Source organism: Charadrius vociferus, unplaced genomic scaffold, assembly GCF_000708025.1.
Source record: "Charadrius vociferus isolate BGI_N301 unplaced genomic scaffold, ASM70802v2 scaffold323, whole genome shotgun sequence".
Taxonomy (NCBI): Eukaryota; Metazoa; Chordata; class Aves; order Charadriiformes; family Charadriidae; genus Charadrius; species Charadrius vociferus.
In genome coordinates this window covers 304,175-327,395 of record NW_009647692.1, presented here as the reverse complement: position 1 = coordinate 327,395, position 23,221 = coordinate 304,175, and the positions used below count along the sequence as shown (strand labels likewise).

Genomic DNA, 23,221 nt, shown 5'->3' with positions numbered 1-23,221 from the left:
ACACTTTAGAAATAATATAATTCTTATTTATTCTGCCTAGCCAGTGTTTTGAAGGTCAGAGTAGTCCTCCTCCAGCTGGTGGGTATTTTACACTTCCATGGAAATAAAACTAGTCTGCAAGCACCTAAACAACAATATGCAAATTCCCTCCCCCTTCCCATTCAATACATAGGAGTGACCCCTCATTCCCACTGAAAGGTAGATGGAGATTGGGGAATCCAAAGCTTTTGCATCCTGTCTAGGAAATCTTGGTTCAGTCGAATCAACTGAAAAAATGCCTAGGGCCCCATGGAGAATTGCTCCTCAACACCCATTTTTAAAAGCCTGGAGCTCAGGGATTTCAACTGATAAGAGGAAGAGCGAGCACACCTCTGAAGTACACAGGCACAGCATCATACAGGCTTCTCTGTAAATCAAACCCAGCTTCTTGAAGACACGCTCCCCCAGCACACAGGCAGCCTGGCTCTGCAACGTCTCGGCTCCCACCGGAGCAGGCTTTGTCACAGAAAACACTGTAGCCATCATAGCCTCAATATAGTAAATATTTGATCGATTTGCAGATTTTCATTAGCATATGTGACTCACTACTGATTTTTTATTTGTAGACAGCTGCAGCGCACTTGATATGGCATTTCTGAGGCCTCCCGTCTTCTGCACAGAGTGAGAGCTTGTCTTTGCAGCCTTCACAAGATGGTGAAAGACCACAAGTGTGTTAGCCAGAAGGAGGGAGGTCATAGCACCTGTGACAAGCTTGCTGTACTAGCCACAAAAAAACATCGCTCTAACAGTTAGAACAAAAACACACAGCAGAGCCAAACTGAAGATGTAGGCATGTCTCTCATCCATTTCACCTGCAATTGTGGGGCTAAATTCCCGGCTTGGCTTCTTGCTGGAGGTGCCTTCAGACAGGCTCTGCATTCCTCTTCTGCAGCACTTTCCCAGCTCCCTGCATCTAGATAATTAGCAGGGCAATGATGTTCCTTCCTGCCCATCTTCCCAAGCTTACCTGGATTCGACGTGCTCAGAGCACATTGAGCTCTTTGTCATCCTGCCTGTCACATCCCAGGAAAGTGGCTTAATTCCACCTTTCCTCCCTCACCACCTCCCCTTGTTTTCTGAATCCCCTGCAGAACAGCAAAGCATCTGGTGAGACACGTGGCCCTGTTCCCGGACACCGCACAGACACTGGCTGGCAGAGCAGAGCACCAGGCAGCTCCTCTGGGAAGCCCCAGGCCAGGGGCCAGCAGCAAGAAGCCACTTCTTCAAGGCGGCCTCGAACGCCTTATTGCTTCCAGCTGGGATAACCACCCCTCTCAGGGGGGAAAAGGGTGGCTCTCTGGGACACCGCAGCAGCTCTGGGACTGAGGGTGTTCACGACTGGGAGACACTGCAGAGATGCTTGCTTGCCAGGCACGGCTTCCCCGCTGGCCCAACTGGCTGTGTTCCTGCTGGCACTCTGAGCTGCAGCGGTACCCTGACCCTCCTGTCCCTGCAGCGCTGGTTGGTTCACGAGTCTATCTTTTCATACAGTGATCAAGCCATAAAGCTTTATAATTACACCCTGTTATCCTGCAGATTGTGCACCTCAAGAGAGAAACTAAAATGCAATAAATGACAAGTAAAATACACTGTTTGCATCATATTAACTCCCAAGGTGGGAAGAAATTTGCTTGGGGGGTTCTTAAATGCATGTTGACAGAGTATTTTTTCTTAATGTGTTTCCGTATCCAGTACTGATTTCCTCTTTGGTAATAGTTTAGTGCTTTGTAATAAAATGTCATAGCTCCACAGATGGTTGCAGTGTCACTTAAACTCATCTGTCCCACTGAAGGCAGGTCCCACATTGCCTACATTAAGTTTACTAATCCTTCAAACAAAGTTGCTTTCAGAGTTTTTTAAATGTCCTGGACTAAGTGTTCCAGAGACCTTGATTTACCGCTACTCTAAACCAACATAGATTTTTTTTTTTTGCCATCCGTGGAGCCAAGACGAGTGGCGCTGACAGCTCTGTGCTGGGGTCTGTACACAGCCTCCAGGTTTGCTGAGCGAGAACAAACGCGTGCTTGCGCCCTGGGAGGGGAGGGCGATTTCTCAGGCGTTGTGTTGTTCGGGATGTGCCACACACTGGGGCTCTCCCACAGGAGCCAACCGGGATCAGGTTCAGCTGGCGTGGTACGGACAGATGTCCCACGGGAGCTGCCCTGAGAACCTCAGCGTGCAGAAGGCACCAATGTGTCGTTAACTTGTAGGAATTCTCTCACGAGTGGAAACCAGATTCCAATCTCAGAAGGCGAGGCCCTTTGCCACCACTGTGCCTCTGGAGCCCCGAGTACCCTGAGGCCAGACACAATTCATTAAAAAATGTGAAACTGATGCACAAGATCCTTGTTTGAAGGTCCTCATTCAAGAACGGCCTTAAATTGCCATACCTTAATCCTCCACAGCATCTAAAAGCTAATTTATCTTTGAATGAAAACATCTGCAGAAGAGCTGATGTGTTCTAAAACACAGGTAGTGACCCAGCGTGAGCCAGCCACGTCTCCGCTCTCCCGAGCGCTCCGCTGCGGCGCGGGGGTCGGGCATGCAGCGCCCACGGGGGGCTTCGCTGCGCTGCAGGAGAGGGAGACGGGCGGTCAGGGACCCCCACCACAGCAGCCAAGGCTTCGCTGGCCGAGATCCTCCTGGCAGCCATCTCTGCCTCCTACACTCTTTTATTAAGTTATCCAACGATACAGTTTACCTACAGGCTTATTTCAGCAGAATATCAGAGGGAAGCTGGTCCCAAATAGGCCCTTGAGCTGCCCGCCTGCGCTGAGGCCCGTGACATTGGGCGCTCATGGGGGTTCGGCTGCAGAGACAGAGTAAATCCCCACGTGTCTCTGTGAGTCATGGCCTCACTTGTAACGCATGCCAAATCTCTAATCCCTGCGTCCTGCTAGGCCAGTAGAAAGAAAAAAAACCCAAAACCACAAAAACCTCCACACAGAAACAGTTCTTTCCCCAGCAGAATCAGCTAGTAAAGAACATAAAGGCACACTGAGGTTTTACGGGGCTATGCTTCAATCTTTATTGCAAAGTTTATCAATTATTGAATAATATTTGTTTGAATTATTCAGCAACCTTCTTTTATTTAAACAGGCATTTGGTAGCATGGAAACTGGAACAAACCATTTCAATCCACAGCTCTATAATCTAAATAGATAGGCTTAGCAGAAGTAAGTCTCATTTCACAGTTAAAATTCATTTGCTGGACTCATTTCATCTCCTAAAGCTGTTGCCGCTCCTCAGGAATGGCATGAGACAGAATCAAAAAGCTTTGGGGGAGCGCAATGCCATCCCCCGCACCCTGCAGCCCCCGCAGGGGCTCAGCAGAGCATGCGGCTGACCGGCACCGGGCACCCCAGCAGCGCTGCAGGGAGGGCGATGGCTTCTGCCGGGCTGTGGTGGGCTCTGGGCTCCACTGTCCTTCGCGGAGCAGGGGCTGGAGCAGGGACTGGGGGCAGCGGCGATCCCCGCCAGAGCCCGGGCCCACAAAGCATAGCTCTGCTCTCACTGAGGAACAGGCGCAGCGCTACGGCAGTGAATCAGCACATACAGGTGTGCTTTCCAGCCCGAAAGGCAAATGCTTCGATCGCTCCATCTGTGATCTCGCAGACGCTTTATCCACCGCGTTACGCACAGACTCATCCCACTCACACACGCAGGATGATTCACACACTGAAATTTGAAAACCGAGGATAAGCCCTTACAGAACTGTGCCCAAAGGCATCCCATCTCCCCTGACAATGTTTAAACTTCAGCAGCTGAGTCTCATTAGGACACCTGCTAACGACACTCCCCTCTGAAAGGCCGGTGCATGTCCCTCACAAGCCGCCCAAAGCACTGCAGCGGGCTGGGGGGTCCCGATGGTCGGCCCCAGGATGACACTGCAGCACATGTGTGCGTGGCAAGTCTTACCTTACTCGCAAAGCAATCAAACCGTTTTAATTACCTCAATACTGTTTGTGTACAGCAATAAAACAGACCTGTTAAAGCTGAATCATTAATCACTTGAGCTAAATCAATAAATAATTATATGTGCCATACCACTGTGCTCACAAACAGAACCTTCCAGACCTCGACATACTGGAAATAAACAATAACTACACATACACGTGCAAGAAAGAGGGAAAACAGCTGTTCCTCAGAAAAACTATGTTTTTTCCTGAGTGCTTCACAGTGAGATTTGCGAAGTTCCTGAGCTGAAAACTGATAATTATTCCCAAAACTGTTACAGGCTTTTGAAAATTTTATTAGATCCATAGCAGATTCATAATTACCTCATCTGGTACTATTTCTGCACCATAATTTTAAACACCACCTGGACATGCACAAGGGCGTGCAAACATTAGCAAAGCGATCGCCGCACACTGGATGGCAGCAACGCAGGGCTCAACCTGTTCGGGAGTTTTATGCAACAACGTTCTTGCAATAATCTAAAAGTTGTGAGAGAAGGAGGAACAAAACGTAGACATCCAGTCACTGCCACCATTAAACTCCATTTTAATACCTGTGACAACTCGAAGAAATGCCTACCTTATTATCTCCTAATTAGGAGCCCTCCCCACTCCATCACATCTCAACTCCATTCCTCCTGTTCGGAGGAAGCCACAAGACAGCCCTTCCCGGGGACGCGATGAGCTGCACTACCAGTGGCAAAGCCCGCAAGCCGTTTTTCTTTTCTGCTCATGCAAGAGCGTCACCAGACACGGGTTGGTTGGTGCCATGGACCCAGCCCATGCCAGAGACAGCGGCCAGGACAGGCCCTCACCAAGTAACACCGGCAAGGAGCTTTGCCACCTCTGCCTCAAGCCAGCTGCATCCTCTGGCGGCTCCCCCCTGCCCCACACATGGCATTGCCAGGACGGCAGATAGCCGCAGGGCCGGCGGCTGCCCCGAGCACACTCCGGCGAGGAGACCGTCACAGAGGAGGGAGCGCAGGGGAGAGGGTGAGGGCTGGGAGTTGGAAGGACCTGCCCGCGCTGCGCATATCCCCAGGCTGCTCTTGTCTTCCAGAAGAGAGCTAAATGGCAGCTACACGCAATGCGCTGCACAGCCTCGGATGGGGGAAACATACCCCCGACTCATGACAGGCAGGGAGTCAGTGATCAGACTGCTTTTATTCTGCCATGCATTTTCATGGGTCCTAATACGCTATATGAAGACAAATGGAAAAACGTGGAACAATGACTTGGGTGTGTGTTTGTTACTGCTGTCTCCGAGGTTTTCTGAAAAGGTCAGGGGTAGTCTCCGAACTTGTAAAAGACTGAGCATGTCTGAGTGCTGGGGACTATTTACAGAGAAGTAATTGGCATTTCCAAGGGCACGAGACAAATTATTTCAATAATGATGGACATTTATTTCAGCTGGGGATATAGTGAATGTTGTAAATTCACCAAGGTGGGGACCCTTGTACTGGCTTGTGAGACTAAGGCTCTCCAGTGCACAGGAACAGGACATCACCTCCTCTGCAACCGCAAACAGGGCCCAAGCCGACTCTTGTCTTCCAGAAGAGAGCTAAATGGCAGCTACACGCAATGCGCTGCACAGCCTCGGATGGGGGAAACATACCCCCGACTCATGACAGGCAGGGAGTCAGTGATCAGACTGCTTTTATTCTGCCATGCATTTTCATGGGTCCTAATACGCTATATGAAGACAAATGGAAAAACGTGGAACAATGACTTGGGTGTGTGTTTGTTACTGCTGTCTCCGAGGTTTTCTGAAAAGGTCAGGGGTAGTCTCCGAACTTGTAAAAGACTGAGCATGTCTGAGTGCTGGGGACTATTTACAGAGAAGTAATTGGCATTTCCAAGGGCACGAGACAAATTATTTCAATAATGATGGACATTTATTTCAGCTGGGGATATAGTGAATGTTGTAAATTCACCAAGGTGGGGACCCTTGTACTGGCTTGTGAGACTAAGGCTCTCCAGTGCACAGGAACAGGACATCACCTCCTCTGCAACCGCAAACAGGGCCCAAGCCGAAGGCACCGTCTCTGCAACGCTGCAGGACCAATGCGGTCACTCATCCTCTGCAGGGGGACAGCAGACGCCAAGGCGAGGTCACCTGCCACCGACAGCAGAGGGCCCGTCACACACCAAAGTGAGCTTTGGGGCTCAGGCCACACAGTCTGATGCTTGCTAAACTGTCCTGGGGACCACACAGTCTCACCTTCCCCGTTTTCATCATGCACAGGTTCTCACAGCTTTTTGAAAACAAATACCAGTTTTAGACAGCAGGAGAGGTTAGTATGTGTCTGCTGCAGCTTCAGAGGTGTGGGCTGGTGGGCACAAGTTAAGGTTCATCAGACATTTCTCCTGGATTTCCCAGAAATGTTTCTGACACTCATGCCTGGCTTCCCACGGTCCTTCAGCCTCCCAACACTCATGGACTCAGAGGAAGATGAGCAGCTCCAAGCCCTCCATCAGCTTGCCAACTGTATAAAACAAGGCTAATCACACACAAGAGTAGAGTAAGGTGTCCAGCTACAGCTCAAGGAGAGGAAAAACTCAGTGCCCGTTATGGCCAGGGCACATTACAGCGCGGCGGCACAGACACTGCTCACACTTCCCTCGGGCACGTGGTCCCACCCCGTCGCTGGTGCAAGCTGAGGGGCCCCAGATGCCTCCCTGGGAGCTCACACGGTGCAATGCTCACCAGAGCAAACATCACTCCGCTAAGGCCTGCACTTAAAGCGAGCCCAGCCTCTCCCAGAGCCGAGCACCCAGCTGGGTCCCCCAATAAAGAGCCAAATGCTGACGTCTGAGGATGTTAGATGCATGCTGCTTATCCAGCACTGTCAGAGGCCTCCAGATAGCGTCAAATGGTACCAGGAGTTACACCCATGCAGGATCTACCCCCAAAGTAGATTAAAAAGCAGAAGCTATGAGGAAACAATAGGTTTGCATTCTTTTTCATTTTCATCCATTGTTGAAGGCTGAAAAATACGTGGGTTTGAGAAGTCCTTTAAACTACAAAGACTTGAAACAGCATTAGGAAAAGGAATTATGAAAGTCTCAGATAACTCTGGGAGCTGGAGCTTTAAGAGAAAACACCAAGTATTGCAAGATTTTGAATAAAAATTTCAAGACATGGCAACACCACTGCTTTAATGTCTTCCTATTCTCAGAATTAAGCCATAAGTGCATCCTTCACCATGGTGCTACCCTGAGACAGGGAGTCACAACCAGGCACCAGCATCCCAGCTCTTATAAATCACCTTCGCATTTTACCTGTTTTTTCAGTCTCTTCAGAAACAGAAGTCTTCCTTTCGAGAGGAACCTTGCTCTATTTTCAGCATATGCTTCCAAAAAAACCCCCACCAATAAAAAAGAAATAATGCTCCTCTAATAAACCTACATAAGATAATACAATTTTTATATTGCATGAAAATAACAATAAAGATACAAGCTTTTGTAGAAATCAATGAATCTCCTATTTCAAAAGTGTCTGTGCAAACAATATTTCCTTCAACTAATACAATACATTGAACTGAAAACTTTAATATAATTGCATCAATAGAGCCATCACATTCCTCTAAACAGCTACTCTGAAGATGAGATTTTTTAAGCATGGTTCATAAATATAGGAACAGAGAACAAAATAGCTTCTTTTTTTGATAATTAAACAGTTAGCAGCTAAATTGCATTGTAATTGATTGGAAAATTGCTTTTTTAATGAGATTTAGTCACTAGGAAATGGCTTTTTTCTTCAATATGCCCAATGTGCATTGGGTCATTTAAACAGCAAATTGCCTTACTGGCCTCCTATTTAGACAGTCTAGATTCAACTTTCTGTAAGAAGAGACACACCACCCAATAGAGGATTCTCAGCCTCTCCAGACCTCGGAGCAGACGTTAGCCCCAGGGACTGCTGTGTCTGGGCAGCAGACACCTGAAGAGCGCAGCCACAGCTCTGCGTACAAAGGAAGAGAGGGTACTAGAGCTTACCCACACAGGAACTAAAATGCACACCCTGCAAGCTCTGCTCCGGTCCATTGCTGAGGACAGGAGCAGGAGGCGATGCTCCATCCCCAGCTGCTGCTATGGCAGAGACGCAAGCCCTGCTGCCATGTGCCTCCTTGCCCCTCCGCCTCCACAACTGAAGAAGTCAGAAAGAACAATCTTCTCCCAACTGTAATCTGCAGAAAAAAGACCCTAAACTTCAGGAACATAGGATTTCACACTGTTTTGCTATAATACTAGCTAAACTCCCTTCCAAATAGCAGTGCTGACGTCCCCAAAACCAACTCTGAGGCAGTGCAATACTGATGGGTGAGCACAGGCAGATATCACAACCAGTTCCCCTTCTCTGGCTGCCCACCACTGGTCCCCTCAGGGGCACTGGACCGACTCATGAGCCTTCTTTATCTCTCCTATATCTCTCTTGTTCTCAACTCCTTCTAGGCTTAGCAGGTGATGTTCAAAATCAGAACCTGATCATCATGGAATGATTTGGGTTGGAAAGGACCTTAAAGATCACCTCGTTCAACCCCCCTGCCCTGGGCAGGGACACCTCCCCCCAGCCCAGGTTGCTCCAAGCCCCGTCCACCCTGGCCTTGAACACCTCCAGGGAGGGGGCAGCCACAGCTTCTCAGGGCAACCTGCCCCAGGGGATCACCTCCCCCACAGTACAGAATTTCTTCCTAATATCTCATCTAAATCTCCCCTCTGTCAGTTTAAAACCATCCCCCCTCATCCTATGGCTCCCTTCCCTGATTAAGGCTCTAAGATCTCCCCCGAGCCTTCTCTTCTCCAGGCTGACCCCCCCCAACTCTCCCAGCAGAGGGGCTCCAGCCCTCCCAGCATCTCTGGGGCCTCCTCTGGCCCCGCTCCAACAGCCACGTGTCCTTCTGCTGTTGGGACCCCCCGAGCTGGAGGCAGCACTGCAGGGGGGTCTCCCCAGAGCAGAGCGCAGCAGAGGGGCACAGTCCCCCCTCGCCCTGCTGGCCACGCTGCTGGGGATGCAGCCTGGGGTGCAGTTGGCTTTCTGGGCTGCCAGCACAAATTGCCAGCTCATGTTGAGCGTCTCATCAACCAACACCCCCAGGTCCTTCTCCTCAGGGCTCCTCTCAATCCATTCTCTTCGATATTACAGTTTATTAATGTTGTAGCTCATAGAAGTTCCTTTATACAAGCCTTTGCACAAAATAAAGAATCCTTCCTCAAAAAGCCTGTATAACCTAAATAGACAAGACTGACAAAGCACAGGAGGAAGTACTGCAGTATCTTTTTAAGGATGTATTATTTTAGACCTAAGATACTACTATGATTAGTCAAGGTAAAAAAAAAAAAATAAGAGCAGCTTTCTTCAAAACTAGAAAGGCTATTAAAAATAATTATTTTCAAGCATATACTCAGGAAACAGTGCAAAAGAAATATTGTCCAGTTGTGTGAAGAGCACTGGGTAAGTATATATTGAAAATAAACTATCATTTGACAACCCTTTAGTTAAAGGAATTTTCCAAATGCTTCAGGAACAAAAGATTTCAATAAATCCTGATTATTGTGAACAACCTATTATATACAACAACAAATGCAGTATACAGTTAAGTCAGATTTTTATTGTTTCATTTCCAAGATCTCTATTGGTGTGACTTGGATTGCAATATAAACAGCAGTGATTGCAATCATTTGTTGCTACCATAGCAACAGACAAAATTAAAAGGGCAAACTACAAAGCTGAAATGGCACCATAGTTATAGCTTCTAATTGCATGACAGTAAAATGATGCATACAGGATGGCAGCAGTAGAATCATAGAATGGTTCAAGTTGGAAGGGACCTTAAAGATCATCTAGTTCCAACTCCCTGCCATGAATATACCTGCAGATATCTGTGAAGCAGGTTTGCTTGCAGAGATCAAAGTCGTTTAGGTCAGGTTCTGAAATCAAGGACCAGCATCAGCTCTTGTGTTCCTACCGGTTTTCTCTCTCTGTGTATGTCTCTGTCTCTACAGTTTTAAATATCTGGGGATGGGGGTAGACTTAAAAACAATAATTCAAAGGAATCTTATGGAGATTTAGGAGATTTCTCCATCCTCCGGTTTTCAAATTTGGAACTCAGTCATGACTATTATTCACTACTTCCATTCTGGATTTTAGAAAGTGGCAGAGAACACACCACCCACTCACCCACCCCACCCCCCCCAAAAAAAAAAAAAAAAAAAAAAAAGGAAAACACATGCTGTCATGGCCTAATGTTGCAGCACAAGATGCAAATACACTCAAATGAAACCCATTGCCAGAGTCTTCATCAAAAAGCACGAGAACTTATTTTCTTTAAAATGTTCCAAGTAATGTCGTATTTATCCTGTTTTTATCATGTTTTCCGTCTTTCGCATAAAAGAGATGACCCAAAAGCCTGGATCTGCTGGGTTCTCCAACTGACCTCAGAAAAGGCACATGAGATTGGTGTGTCTCAGCTCCAGGTCTCAGCTCTCCACCTCTACAAGAGGTAGAAAAAAAATTTTCCTTCTTCCCACCTTTTTCCTGCCTTTTGTATTTGGATGAGCTCTTCAGAGCATCATTTTCCTCCTGTGTTTACACACTCCTGAACATGATGGGGCCATCAGCACAGCTGGGGGGAAGGCATAATACTCATACAAATAATAAAGAGAAACAAAATTCACCATCTTCAATCAGGCTTCCAGTAGAAGAGAGACACGTGTTTCAAGGAACCAGTTACACCACTTAGGCACACAGAGATAACATTGGTAAGAAGTAAAAAGGGGGAAGCAGTTAGCATGTTGAGATTATTTCACCGAAGTGTTCAGTCAAGCTAACTTAAGAGTGTCTTTGAAAACTGGGTCTTGGAAGCACAGGCTAAAGGTGGAGCTTAGATCTTTATATGTGCCTGTAATCAGGCATCAAAACCATTTAACATTTCCACTACTAGACAGAGAAAAAAAAAAGTGTATTAGCAGCACATACACAGATATTTAATGATACATTGACCTCTGGTGAGTGTCAAACTATGGAAATTCAAAGACATTCTCTGTGCTATAAAGGGCAACTGTAAAATGAACTTTTAAACTTCAGTTAATTTAATGGCAATTTCCTTTAGCAGATTTCTGCTGGAGAAGTAGTGAGGGCCAAAGGCTGAGCTGACCCATTTTGATGGATCATCTGCTTTTGCAGAAGGACAAGACACTTGGCCATGTTAAGTGCCAGAAAGCTGAATTTGAGTCCATAATTAATTGTCACACTTCTCCAGCTTTCAAGAACTGGCCAGGGGACTTTCAGATTTGTGACTTCATCGCCTTACAGAAAATCTGACCTGTGAACACACTTTAGTAAAATTTAGTAGGAAAATTCTTAGTTGATATGGGTAGATGCAGCTTTATCTCAAAGATAAATGGAAGTGCTCTCAAACACTTAAAAAAGCTATTTGAAGTGGTCGTGAAACAGCTGTGCTTTACCTGGTGTGTTGCTTTAATCCAGGGGACAGAAAGTGTCACAGCAGCATTGGTAGCCACATGGCCAGTGTGACTGCACTCCTACCACCCACAAGGCAGACATCCCTCCGCAGGACCTCGGCACAGGTGGACATCAGGGCTTTTGCCTGCTGACACCCCTGCGCTCAGCCCTGGAGCACCATTTCTGGAGACGGTGGGGCAGCACACTCACTTCCCCTGGTGCCGCTGTGCTGAGCTTCCAATTACGATCTGAACAAGCAAATAATGCTTTCTGAAATTAAACTACAGCGCCTCTAACTTCAGCCCTTTTCTGTTCATTAGCCCTCTGTTACAGTGACAATGGGAGGAAAATAATACTGCCTAAAGGTACACCCTCCATGAGTGACAGCAGACACAGTAATGTATGTAATTACAGTATTCATAAGTAATTTTTCATTATAATTAACAAAGACAACTGTCTTCTTTTGTTCTGATTACCTGAAGATATGTTAAAAGTAGGTTTGCATAATTAATTACCAAATGTGAGGTTCCTTACAATTCCTTGGAGGTTATTTCAGGGAGCTTGTTCAAGGAAGTCATCTCCATAATAAACATTATCTGTCACTTCTGAGCTTATAAATTAATTATGGCGATGTAAAGAGAAATACAGCTCGAGCATCAAGCGGAAGATAAAGCCCAGGAACTATTATTAGCAATGAAAAAGCAAACTCGCAGGAAGGCAAGAAGCTTCTTTGCCAATTTAGAGGACTTCTACAAGGCCACGTGGCGGGCAGCCCCTGGAGCCGGAGGCAGCTCAGGCAGCATTTGGTTGCGCTGCAGCAGGAGCACGTTCGGACCAAAACCTTTTTGTACAGTCCTTGGTGCAAGCGAAACAGCACATGTGCCCAGCCCGACCCTCAGCAGTCCATCCCCTGTGCCCAAGCGATGGGCAGCCCATTGCTGCCCACAGACCTGCACACTGACCGCATCATTTATTTTTATAAGTGAATAAAACAAATATAAATAAAAAGAATATATAAAAGGATTTTTAAAAAGAATAAAAATATTAAATCTAAAGTAGACCAACTGACCTTTATGGACAAATATGCAAAGTTTACAAAATAAACTTAATTAATAACACTAGAATGAAATCTGTCATTTCTAGGAACTTATATGAAGTGGTTTTGTTAAATCTAATCTGCTCTATATGAATGAAGTACAATAGTCATCCATCCTTTCTTTTGAACTTCTGTCCTTATTGTGACCTTCTGGACAAAGCTCTGGGATGGTTTCCATCTCTCCAGACTCTCAGACATTTTATACGCGTTGATGCCTCCAGAGCTTCCTCTATGACAAGGTCTCTGTAGTGTCCCCTAGGTTAGGAGTTGTTTACATCTCCCTGGCTGGGATGCTCATAGTCCACAGCCCAGCCTGAGCAAACGTCGCTCTGCAGATCACCACAGCGTGATGAGAAATTATGTGCAATCCAGCAATGTGACGCTAATATTAAACCAAATAGATTATTTCACAGAGAGACAAAGTGGGAAGATTCCTCTAAGGCAAAATAGAAATGGGTGTGAAGTTTCGTTTCACAAATTAACTGATTAGGAAGTGCCAGCATTTTGTACCTCTGTTACAACTGGAAGCAGGGAGAGCTGTGAAATAATCCCCACCAACAGTGTGAGAGGACAAACGAGTTATCCTTACATTTTACATGATAATTAATGGAAGAAAAGCAGAAGAGATGGCCTCTTCCATCTGTCTCATTCCTGCATAGGCTTCTTCATAAAACAGAGGAAGAGATTCCCCCTCCCCCCATCAAAATGTAAACTACAAATGTAAATAAACTCATTGGAACTAATTGCAACTGGAATATTAAAAGCTATTAAACCAGCAAGCTACCCATCCATCTCACTTCCAGCTGGGGAGTTTGATACTGAAAGATCACAAACTGTTGCTCTACAGTGTCCTCAGCACAGCAAGAACAGCTCATCAGACAAAAGGCCGTAAATGTCCATCCACACACCCACTGTTCATTGCGGTCTCTGGGGTGACTCCCTGCCTCCCCCCTCCGCTTCAGGACACTAGCACCGCTGGCACACAGCTGTCCTCCCGGCTGCGATGGCATTTCCCAAGCCCAGTCCCTGCCAGAAGCAGGGGGGTACAAGCCCACAGGGGTCACTGCAGAGGCAGCTCAGTGGCCCCACAGACACCATGGTGGCTTCTGAAAATTCAAGCAGCCACAGGACAAGAGCCCCCATTTTTTTTTACTTAGAAGTAGTCCATAATAAACAGTTTAAACTTCTGCGGTAGGCAATCATCCTTTGGTAAAGCGTATTTAATACAAGGTTCTACTTACCACAGTTAACACTTTCTTTGACTTTTTAAATAAAACTTTAAAGAACAATATATAAAGATGATCCAATTACACACCCTATAATAAAATACACATGCATAAAGGTATGTCATAAAAGCAACATAAAGCAGATTTATTCCAACATTTTTAAAGTTCAAACTCTCAATAGAGCTCAGGTTTTTGAAGAACTAAATCTATTTCCAGTGTTTCTACCAGCCATGTTATATGTACTTAAATAATGTCCACAATAATAAAGCACAAAATCTCCATGAAGGATGAGCAACTTGATATTGTTCATTTTATTTGAATGTTTCTATGAAATTATTTGCATACTTCCATGTATTTTTCTATTTGTTAATGCCATAAAAATAAATGCTTAAATAAAAATATATTTGCCATTCATCAATTTTTAGTGCAGTTTATTGCTTCTCCAATGAAATATTCAATATGGAATTCATTTTTATGTGTTACGATGTGTGTTTACATTTATCTGCTTGGTATTGCATGAAAAAAGTGTGTAGGCAACTCAGTTTAAAATCCTACTTTGTCACATTTCATTGCCCTCTCCAGACTGAAAATACATGCCTACAGGTTTTGATATCTCAGAAAATACGCTTTTATATATATATATATATAAAATGTATTTTCACTATGCATCAGTGATTGAGAAAGTAATTTAAGGAAGTCTAATTGGTATTTAACATAAAGTGTCTTCTGCAACAGATTTTGGAAAAATATTCTACACATCTTTCCTCAATGAAGTTTGGCAAAATACTTCTGCTTAAAGAGAATGATTTTTGCCCTTTGATTTACAGCTACCCTGTCTGAAAAAACTGGGATTAAGCCATCCTCCCTTCATGTTATGTTGTTGCTGTCTTAGTGAATCAGTCTGAACACCTTCCTTTCTTTGATGCACAAAATAGCATATAGAAAACCCCTTCTGAGGATCCCAGCTGGGCACAGCCCCAGCGTCACCCACAGGTTTGTGCTCTCAACCAGGTAAATGCTCCTCCTCACACGGAGCAGCTGAACATTTCACCAAAACATGGGAGAGCACAAAATACACCAGCCTTTGCCAGCCTGGGCATCGGAGGGGGAACGGGTCCCACCACCCATCCCCACCATCCTCACCATCTGCAGTGGAACCACCTCCCTGCTCGCCTGAGCACGCAGAGCCCAGCAGTCACCGACACGTGGATGTCACTGGTGTCATCTCATCTTTGTCACACACCTCTAGTTAGAGAAGCACCAGCAAAACCACCCCATTTCTGCCCTGCAGGGAGTGCGACCTGTGTAAAGCAAGTCCTTCACCATCACCCAAAGTCTCCCTGTAAACAGCGTCTTAGTCACAGAAAGCTCTCAATGCTCCTCAGAAATAAAACATCTCAGCCTCTGAAAAACAGCACCATCCCTCACCAGAGCTTGGACTTTCACGCTGGTATGAGGATGGCACACCAACGCAGACACCACTCATCTGTTTACTGCTCATGTGATGAGACACATTAAAACCAACTTTTCACTGAGTCTTGAGGATTTCAAAGAACAAAGGTGGAAAAAACTTTCACAGCCTTTGAAGTAACCATTTAAAGTCTACTGCTCCACCCATAAGGCTTCTGTACAACAGACAACATTTTCTCTCAGGACTAGAGATCAGTGTTTTACAGAGCACTCCACATCTTCCCCACTGATTTTCTTTAATTTGCATTGCCCTCGCCCTCCTCCCACCACAAGGCTTCCTGCACAAAACCGAGGCACATCATTAGAATGTGCCAGTGTCATGACTAATTTCAGGGATAAGCAATTATTATGATTACTCTTGGCCTGTGATATTTTTCTAAGTAGCACTTGGGAAAAAAAAAAAGCCTACCTTTTACTTGAAAAACAGCTTTTCAACCAAATTAACAGGTCACAAAAAGGCATAACAGGCTCTCTATTCAAAAATGACAGCAGAGAAAACTTACGCAGCACACAATTTGAATTCATGCAAATGTTGAAAACCTTTTCTGTAACAGCTCTTATGAGCAAATCCCACTCAAGTCTACGTGTGTTTTTCTTCATGCCCCCAAAGCAGCACAGCTCAGTGTTACAGACCAAGAAAGGGCACATTTACAAGCACAGAAAACGCATGTTCTCAGTGCCTGGTGTCAGCACCTAATGACAGAAGCTGCTTTCCCAAATTAGAAAAATGTACTCACAAGTTGGCCTAGCTGGAAAACTGAATTTTCACCTAAACAGATATTGCGCAGAGAGAGCTGTTTTTCACGGCAATTTTCTATTACTCAAACTGGCAAAACCAGCCTTACTGTCAACTAAAAAAACCTCTCAATCGTTTTTTATGTGTTAGCTGGAAATTCAAGTTTTTTGCACAAAAATACAACATTCAGTTGAGCTGCAGCCTCTAATCTGAGTAAGGGGTTTTCTTTCCCAGCTCACCTTGAAGAGCTCAGTAATTAGAGGGAAAGAAAAAGATGGCTAAGGTTCTCCAAGCTAATGAGAGCTATTAAATATAACAAGTTTCCTTGCATCACAGCAGAAGCCCTGTGAGTGTTTATGTGGTACCTGCAGTTCATCCTGCAAAAAAGCAGCACAGGTTAACGGTGCCCTGTGCCCGTTCACTGCTCCCATTGCACCCCAGGCGCACCCGCACGCTCAGCACCAACCTCTGCTGCTGCCACAAGCCACAACCAACTCTGCAGACCAGTTTGCTGCTGCTCCACCGGTGCCCTCACAGCCAGGTCCAAGTCAGCCCCAAGAGGCACACGGCAGGGTGGTCGGCAGTGACCGTCCCGGGGCACGGACACACCACCCACAGGGCAGCATCCATGTGGTCTCACTGTCCAGGGCAGACTGCTCAGATGGCCCCATCTGCATTATCCAGAGCCCCCTCTTTGTCCAGCTGTTTAGGAAAGAAGGAACAAAAGGAAGAAAGTTTATTTCAGTCTTGCTTCAGGACAATCTCTATGCAGCTGCAACCACCTCTGCATAGCAGCCCAAGGTGAGAACTAGCCCAGCACTGATCTGTGCACCGGCCACTCTTACTAACCATTACAAGCCACTTCTCAAAGAGCAATTTTCACTCCTCACTTTCACTTCTACTCAATGTTTCCTTTAAAACCCACACCAACTCTCCACATTTGCAAGTCATTATAGAAAACATATTCCCCGTTCCTGAAAAGCACTTTTAGTATGTTGATAGTGCTGGCACCGGGCTCCAAGCTCTGCACAGCAGGCAAGTTACTCCTGTGGAAAATTCTCTATGGGGCAGTGTAATCTGACCTATTGCGATGACAACCAACTTTCAAGAAGTTCGAGCCTTAGGGATAAGTAACTTCTGGCTGCTAAAGGCAGAACAAACTCTAAGAATCAAGAAGAGATATGAAGATTGTATCTGGTAGAAAAAGTAATTTTGGGCACAGCAAATGGACTACTAGAAACAAGTCCAGTCACCACCTTTCTCCTCTGAGGGGATGTCTAGAGGTACTAGAGGGAACTGTGCCCCAGTCAAAATTTGATACAGCAGTTTATGTTGTTATAGGCCCATCCTCCCCCTCTGTGATTGCCAAATATAACACAAAGCATAAAATCTCATTTCCTTGCACTGCCTCCAGTCACGGGAAACCAGTTTTTGATATCTTGTGCAGGCCTGTGGGAATAGCAGCATCCATTTCACAGAAAGAAAAAAAGTGATACTTTTGTGTTGAAAGAGCAGAGCAGGAAGATGCCCACCCAGCACCTGCGGGGGCAAGTCTTGCTGCTGCCTGCGTGTCCGGCCATTGGCTCATTGGGACAACCACAGACACCAGCACTCAAACTACCCACTGCTGTTTCTAGCTCAGGGGTCTTCCAACAGGCTGAATCTGTGGCTCTTCAGCTCACACACCCATGGTAATTAATCTCTGATAGCACAGACCATAGAAAGAGACGCCGAGACAGAGAAATAGCAGAGGTCATCCAGTCCCTAAGATGGCCTTTTATTATCCTGTAACACTTCAGTCAGAAAGCCCCCAGCCTGCTCTCCGTTAGCAACACCAGCACCCCACACAGCATAGATCATACCTGCTCAACGAGCACCTCCTCTCTGCAGCAGTGCCAAAGGAGCACATCATCCCCTCTCTTCCCTTTTATACCTCCCATCTCTGCAGGGTGAGCCGTGGCCACAGGTGAGCTCAGCCAGGACCAGCCTCCGCCCACACCTGCAAACACCCCTGATGGCTCTAACCCTCCGTCCGCGAACAGCACCGGGCTGGTGCCTCTCGCTCCCTGACACTGGAGTCTGTGAAATTCCACAAGAAGAATGAGAATACTGCCATTTGTTTCACAGCGCAGAGTTAAACCTCCTGTGTTTCTTGTATTTCAGGTTGGTCTTTATCAGTATATTACAGCTTTCCTCATCACATGGATTCCATTTTTCAAAAATACTGATACTAAAATACTAAGCAGCAGCATCTCTCCATCTGTGTGATCACCATTTATTGCTGCCACATGTTGCATGAAAATCCCAATCACAAAGTTCTCACCTGCACCAGCCGTCCCCAGACACCGAGTGTGTAAGATTCACACCACCTGGTCCCCCAGGCTCCTACCACGTTATCAGCCCCAGGGCAAACTGCTGTCAGAAGTAAAAGAGATGCCTACGTTTCTAAACAATGAGATAATGGAAATCCTAACAATGAGAAAAATATAGGTAACATGAAGAGAGTTCAGAAATTGAGACAGATGCTTGAAAGAGGCTCTTGTTTTAAATCCTATCTCAGTTAAAGGAAAACTGTAAAGATTGCTGAAACATAACCTTTTATATTTATTTGTGCACCTATATTTATATCTTTTACACAAGGATGAGAGTATGTATATGTGTGTTTTCAAAGATCTGTAAATATTACACGCATGTAGACACACTCAGCCTATGTGTGGAGAACTTGCTCAGTTTACGGGAACAAGAGTTTGGAAATCTCTTTCCAAAAAAGAGGCATATCTTAACTGCCGTTGCCCTTGCTGCCTGAACTCAGGTCCCTTGTGCATGCTTGCTGTGACACATCTTTAATCACCTCCTGATCCGCACTTTTTTCCCTCCTGTGGTTCTTGTGCCACTGGGAAGGATGACCGTCCCTCAGCAAGGACCTCCTCAGCCACCGCAATGGACCCCTTCACAAAGCGTGTGGTCAATTCATCCGACTGCAGTGACTAAAATGACTTGTGTTGTAGCCATGCAAAATAACACAAAGACTGTGACCTGACAGCGAGCTGCTTTGCTGCACTGAAAGAACTAGCACCTCTGCTCCAGAAATGCCACTGGTGGTGGGCGTCAATGGGTGCTGTCACCCCAAACTCACCTGTGTCCATCAGAGCCCCCTGTGAGGAGTCTCCAGCCCTCTCTGCCCTGCAGTGCTACATCAGCATCCCACCTGCAGCTGCTGCCTGCTTCTGGGGTCCCAAAAATGAAAATTATTTATGGTATTTTCATTAAGAAGAAAAAGAGAAAGAAATTATAAGGGTTCTCTGACTGTCCGCACTCTGTAAGAAATATTTAGAAAAATGAGACCCTTTTCAGATTCCAGCATATTCATTTCAGTGTGACACTTCAGGCATGGTTTAACTTCCCCCTCCCGCAACTGCTTTAGAAAATCTCTGCTGCAACTGTATTTAAGTCCTTTCTAAAGACCTGCTTCTGCTATGATGCCCACATAGAATATTCATGGTGGTTATTCCCCTTCTGACGTTTGTCCTTAATTTGCAAGCATCTGTGAGCACAAACCACTGCTCCTGAATTGTGTGAAGGGGTTCCCTTGCTCGTTCAGGTCCACCCTAAGCAAATAAAGAATGCAGAAAGCTGACAAAATGCAGAACCCGTTCTCTGTGTGCACAGCACCTCACAGACCAATATCCTAAATTTGCCATTAGTTCTTTGATTAAGCACATAACTGAATGAGGCTGAAGCAGTGCAGAAACAGCGAAGCCATGCCACTTGGCCGCTCAGCCTCTGCCGGCTGCACCGCAGGGGGAACGCTGCACGGTGCACTTTGTATAACAGTTTGCGGATGAGCATGATTCAAAACGCACCCATCAAACCTGCTCTGGTCATGAAGGCTTCACACAACCATAATTACTGACACATTAACCTGTAATTGATAAATCATCTCCCATTTATGTCTTCTTTGCTTTACCTGAGAAGACACCTGCCTTGACGTGGAAAGGACTGGTCTTAGGAAATGACTGAGATGAGCAGTTCCCTTCTTTCAAATGTTTGTAGTATTTTTGGTGTGATTCATCAGACATTCAGAGGTTTACATCTGAACTTGTTACTGAGCCAGACACCCTTTGCAGTCTACAGAGAAATCCAGGCTCTTCCAGGTGTCCCAGGAGATTAATCTCACCGTGGTCTGCTGATTTGCAAATACTGATGAGTTTCTTTCCCCATTTCTCCCTAGATCACAACATGTGCACTGCAGCAGAATCAAACACACTGAAAAGCCTTTTAGGAGCCAGCCACATCCTCCGATTCAGACAGAGTACCTGATTTTCTTTCTTTGCCCACAGAGGTGAACACTTACACAGCAGGTACCATCATGGCATGTGGTTGCAGGACAGTCCCCAGTCTGCTTGCTGGAGTAATTCACACAGCTATTACTGTCTTTGCGGGACCCATGTTCCATCATGACGCACGCAGGCTGCACTGAGGCTCGGTCTCAGGGAAACTCCGAGAAGGGCTGAGCATATCTTTAGTGCAATCAGCCACTGCAGAACTCACCACAGACCTCTGGCTGCCCCTCTCACACTGATGGCTACAAGTGCAACTTCCCAACAGCCAGTTTGAACATTTTTCCACTAACTATCTCCATGGGCTTGCCAGGCCTTTGCAATCATCTGTCACAGCCGCTACCATTACACTTCATGGTGCAGAAATGAAATGCCACCTTTTTACAAAGCCAAGATAATGTTATTGAAATTTTCTTTCAAAACCAAGCTGTTGGCCTGACCGACTGGCGTGTTTATCAACCTGCTCGCCACCAGCACCTTGTAAGGGGCCCGCATCAAAGAGTTTGCATGAAATCCAAGGAGGAATCTGCCAGCAACACTTCAAGAACGCAATGGTGTGACACATAAGGATGCACAGCTATATATAAGGCTGCTTTCCTTTTAACATGTTCTTCTGTCTCCCGGGGAACAAGATTGTTCTTGACAGCTGCTAATAAGAACTGATCTAAGTAGCTGCCCGCTTCTGCACACGTCCAGGCGAAGACAGCATCTAGGCCTGCGGACTGTGGGAGACGTATCTTTCTGAAATCAAAGAAATACACAGCTCTGAAATTACCGGCAGTCACCCAATTCATTTACTTTTAACACTCAATCTCCCCCGCTGTTTACTTGCACTTTCACTGCATTACTTTCTGAATTGCTGGGAAAAACGTTCATATACCAGAGGAGATGACCAGACCTGGTCATCTATCTAATAGTTTATTTTGGTTTCTTTTTTTTGTTTTTTCTAAATAATCAAAAAAGTAGTTGCGCTGAAGTTTCTGCCAAGTTTTATCCCAATGGAACTCAATTCAAGCAACCCAGAAAGCCCTTCAACAGCAAATGAAGGACTCTCAATCACGAGGTATGATGCAAGTTACACAGTTGGGTATGGTTTGTAAAAAAATGCGCTGCTTATTTTTTCTTTAAATATGCTGAAGTGTTATGGGGGCCTTGTGCTGGCTCTTAACAGCTGACATTTACCCTCTGGATTATTGAAAATCTACATCCCATAGAAGACAGCGATAAGTACTGAGATCCCGCATTGTCCTTTGCAACAGAACCACTGAGAAGCAACAGAGGGCAAATCCAAAAATAGGTCGTTCAGCTTCTCTCCATCAGCTCACTGCAGGGTATATTGTCAATTTAATTTCTTCATTTAGTTCCTTCTGCTTCCCGTAACACTTGCTTTCAAATCACAACAGTACATGGGAGTAGGATATGCCAGCTGGCTTTGCAATTTTTTGTACACACGGAACTTCAGCCTTCGAAGGAGATTAACCTTCAGTCAAGATTAAGATGCACACAATGTAGTGGAGGAGAAGCCAGCAGCATACAGCACCATGGAACTGGACAAACACAAGGTACGCTTCACTCTGGTACCTCATAGATTTGCATTAAAGTTTTCACAAAGGAAAAAGAATGTTTAAAAAAAAATGTGCACGGAGGCATGTAGGTAAGCTTTTACCAGGGAGGGAGGGTCATACAGAAATGGATTGCCTCATGGCACTGCTAAAGAATAAAAATATGTCTTAAGCTTCAGGGTAAATCACTGAAATCCCAGTGTATTTGAAACATCAGCAGTGTTTCGGGAGTATGATGCCATGATACCATATTCTCTGAGTACCTGTCCCGGTGAGGTTGAGCTTCCTTTTCTTACTCAGAATTACACTTTTAATCATTTAAAATCATAATCATTTTCTGCTTGGAAAATACAACCTATCTATTTTTTTTTAAGCAGCAGACAATAACAAAACAAATCCTCATTACCAAGCAGAATGATTGCAAACTTATTTTCATGGTTTCTCTGGCATCTTCCAGGGCAAATCTCGGCCAAGCTCCTACAAACGTTCCCGTGGAACAGGGAAAGGCACATCGATCCTTTATCGCCATCTAGTGACCAAAGTTGTTGCCGCTGTCACACCAAACTGGACCACAAATCTGGGGAATTTTCAAACCCGCGAAAGGGAGGTTGCCTCTCACCCTTAACGCTGTGGTACCCGATCCACATCCCTTAAGGACCCTCAGACCTCAGGTCTGTAGTAAGTGTAGGGCACTGCTGCTGTCATACCGTCCTTTGTCTGTGAGTCCTTCACCCTCCCTCTAGAGCGCAGCAATTTAGAAAGAGGTCACGCTAGAAAAATGAACAGCCTTTTGTCCCCAGGGAGCTCAGCAAGTTGGGAACGGGGGTGACCTTGCCGGACAGGGAGAGCACAGCATCCCCAGGACCAGGGTAACCTTCACGTGGCTGTGACAGCCATGGCCTCACCCTGGAACAAGGAAGGAGTCATTGGTTTTAGGTATTTTCAAGGCCCTCCAGAGAGGCATTAGGCTCACGTTTTCAGGGGCTCACAGGAGGCTCTCCTTGCTGAGACGAACTGCCAGCAGCCGGCACTCGCACCAGCGCAGCGGGCACACGGGGTGCCTCGGGGGACGCCAGGAGCACTCCAGCCCTCGGACACTCGGCCGCTGGTCTCTTTGTCCAGATGCCGCTGCCCTTAACCCAGCAGGGCGCCGCAGCCCTCAGTCGCCGAGCGGCAGCAGTGCCGGGACCGTCGGGGGACAGCGGCAGTTCCGCACACACCGAGAGCCGCACGGCGGCACTGCGGTCTGCAGCGCCCAAACGAGCGCGGTGGTTCCTCAGCGCAGAGGGAATACTGCTTTGTCGTAAGCCAGGCCTCGCTCCGCCCCCCCC

The 23,221-nt window shown here is 46.1% G+C and overlaps 1 protein-coding gene across 1 annotated transcript in view; it reads right to left on the bottom strand.

Moving 5' to 3' along the window:
• Nucleotides 1-22,867: 22,867 nt before the first annotated feature.
• The window catches only part of LOC104283312 (XIAP-associated factor 1-like), a 13,229-nt gene continuing 12,875 nt past the window's right edge, over nucleotides 22,868-23,221 (bottom strand). The window contains exon 8 of the mRNA XM_009881471.1: nucleotides 22,868-23,136. Coding sequence (XP_009879773.1) covers nucleotides 22,868-23,136 — 269 coding nt within the window. The remainder of the gene's footprint in view (nucleotides 23,137-23,221) is intronic.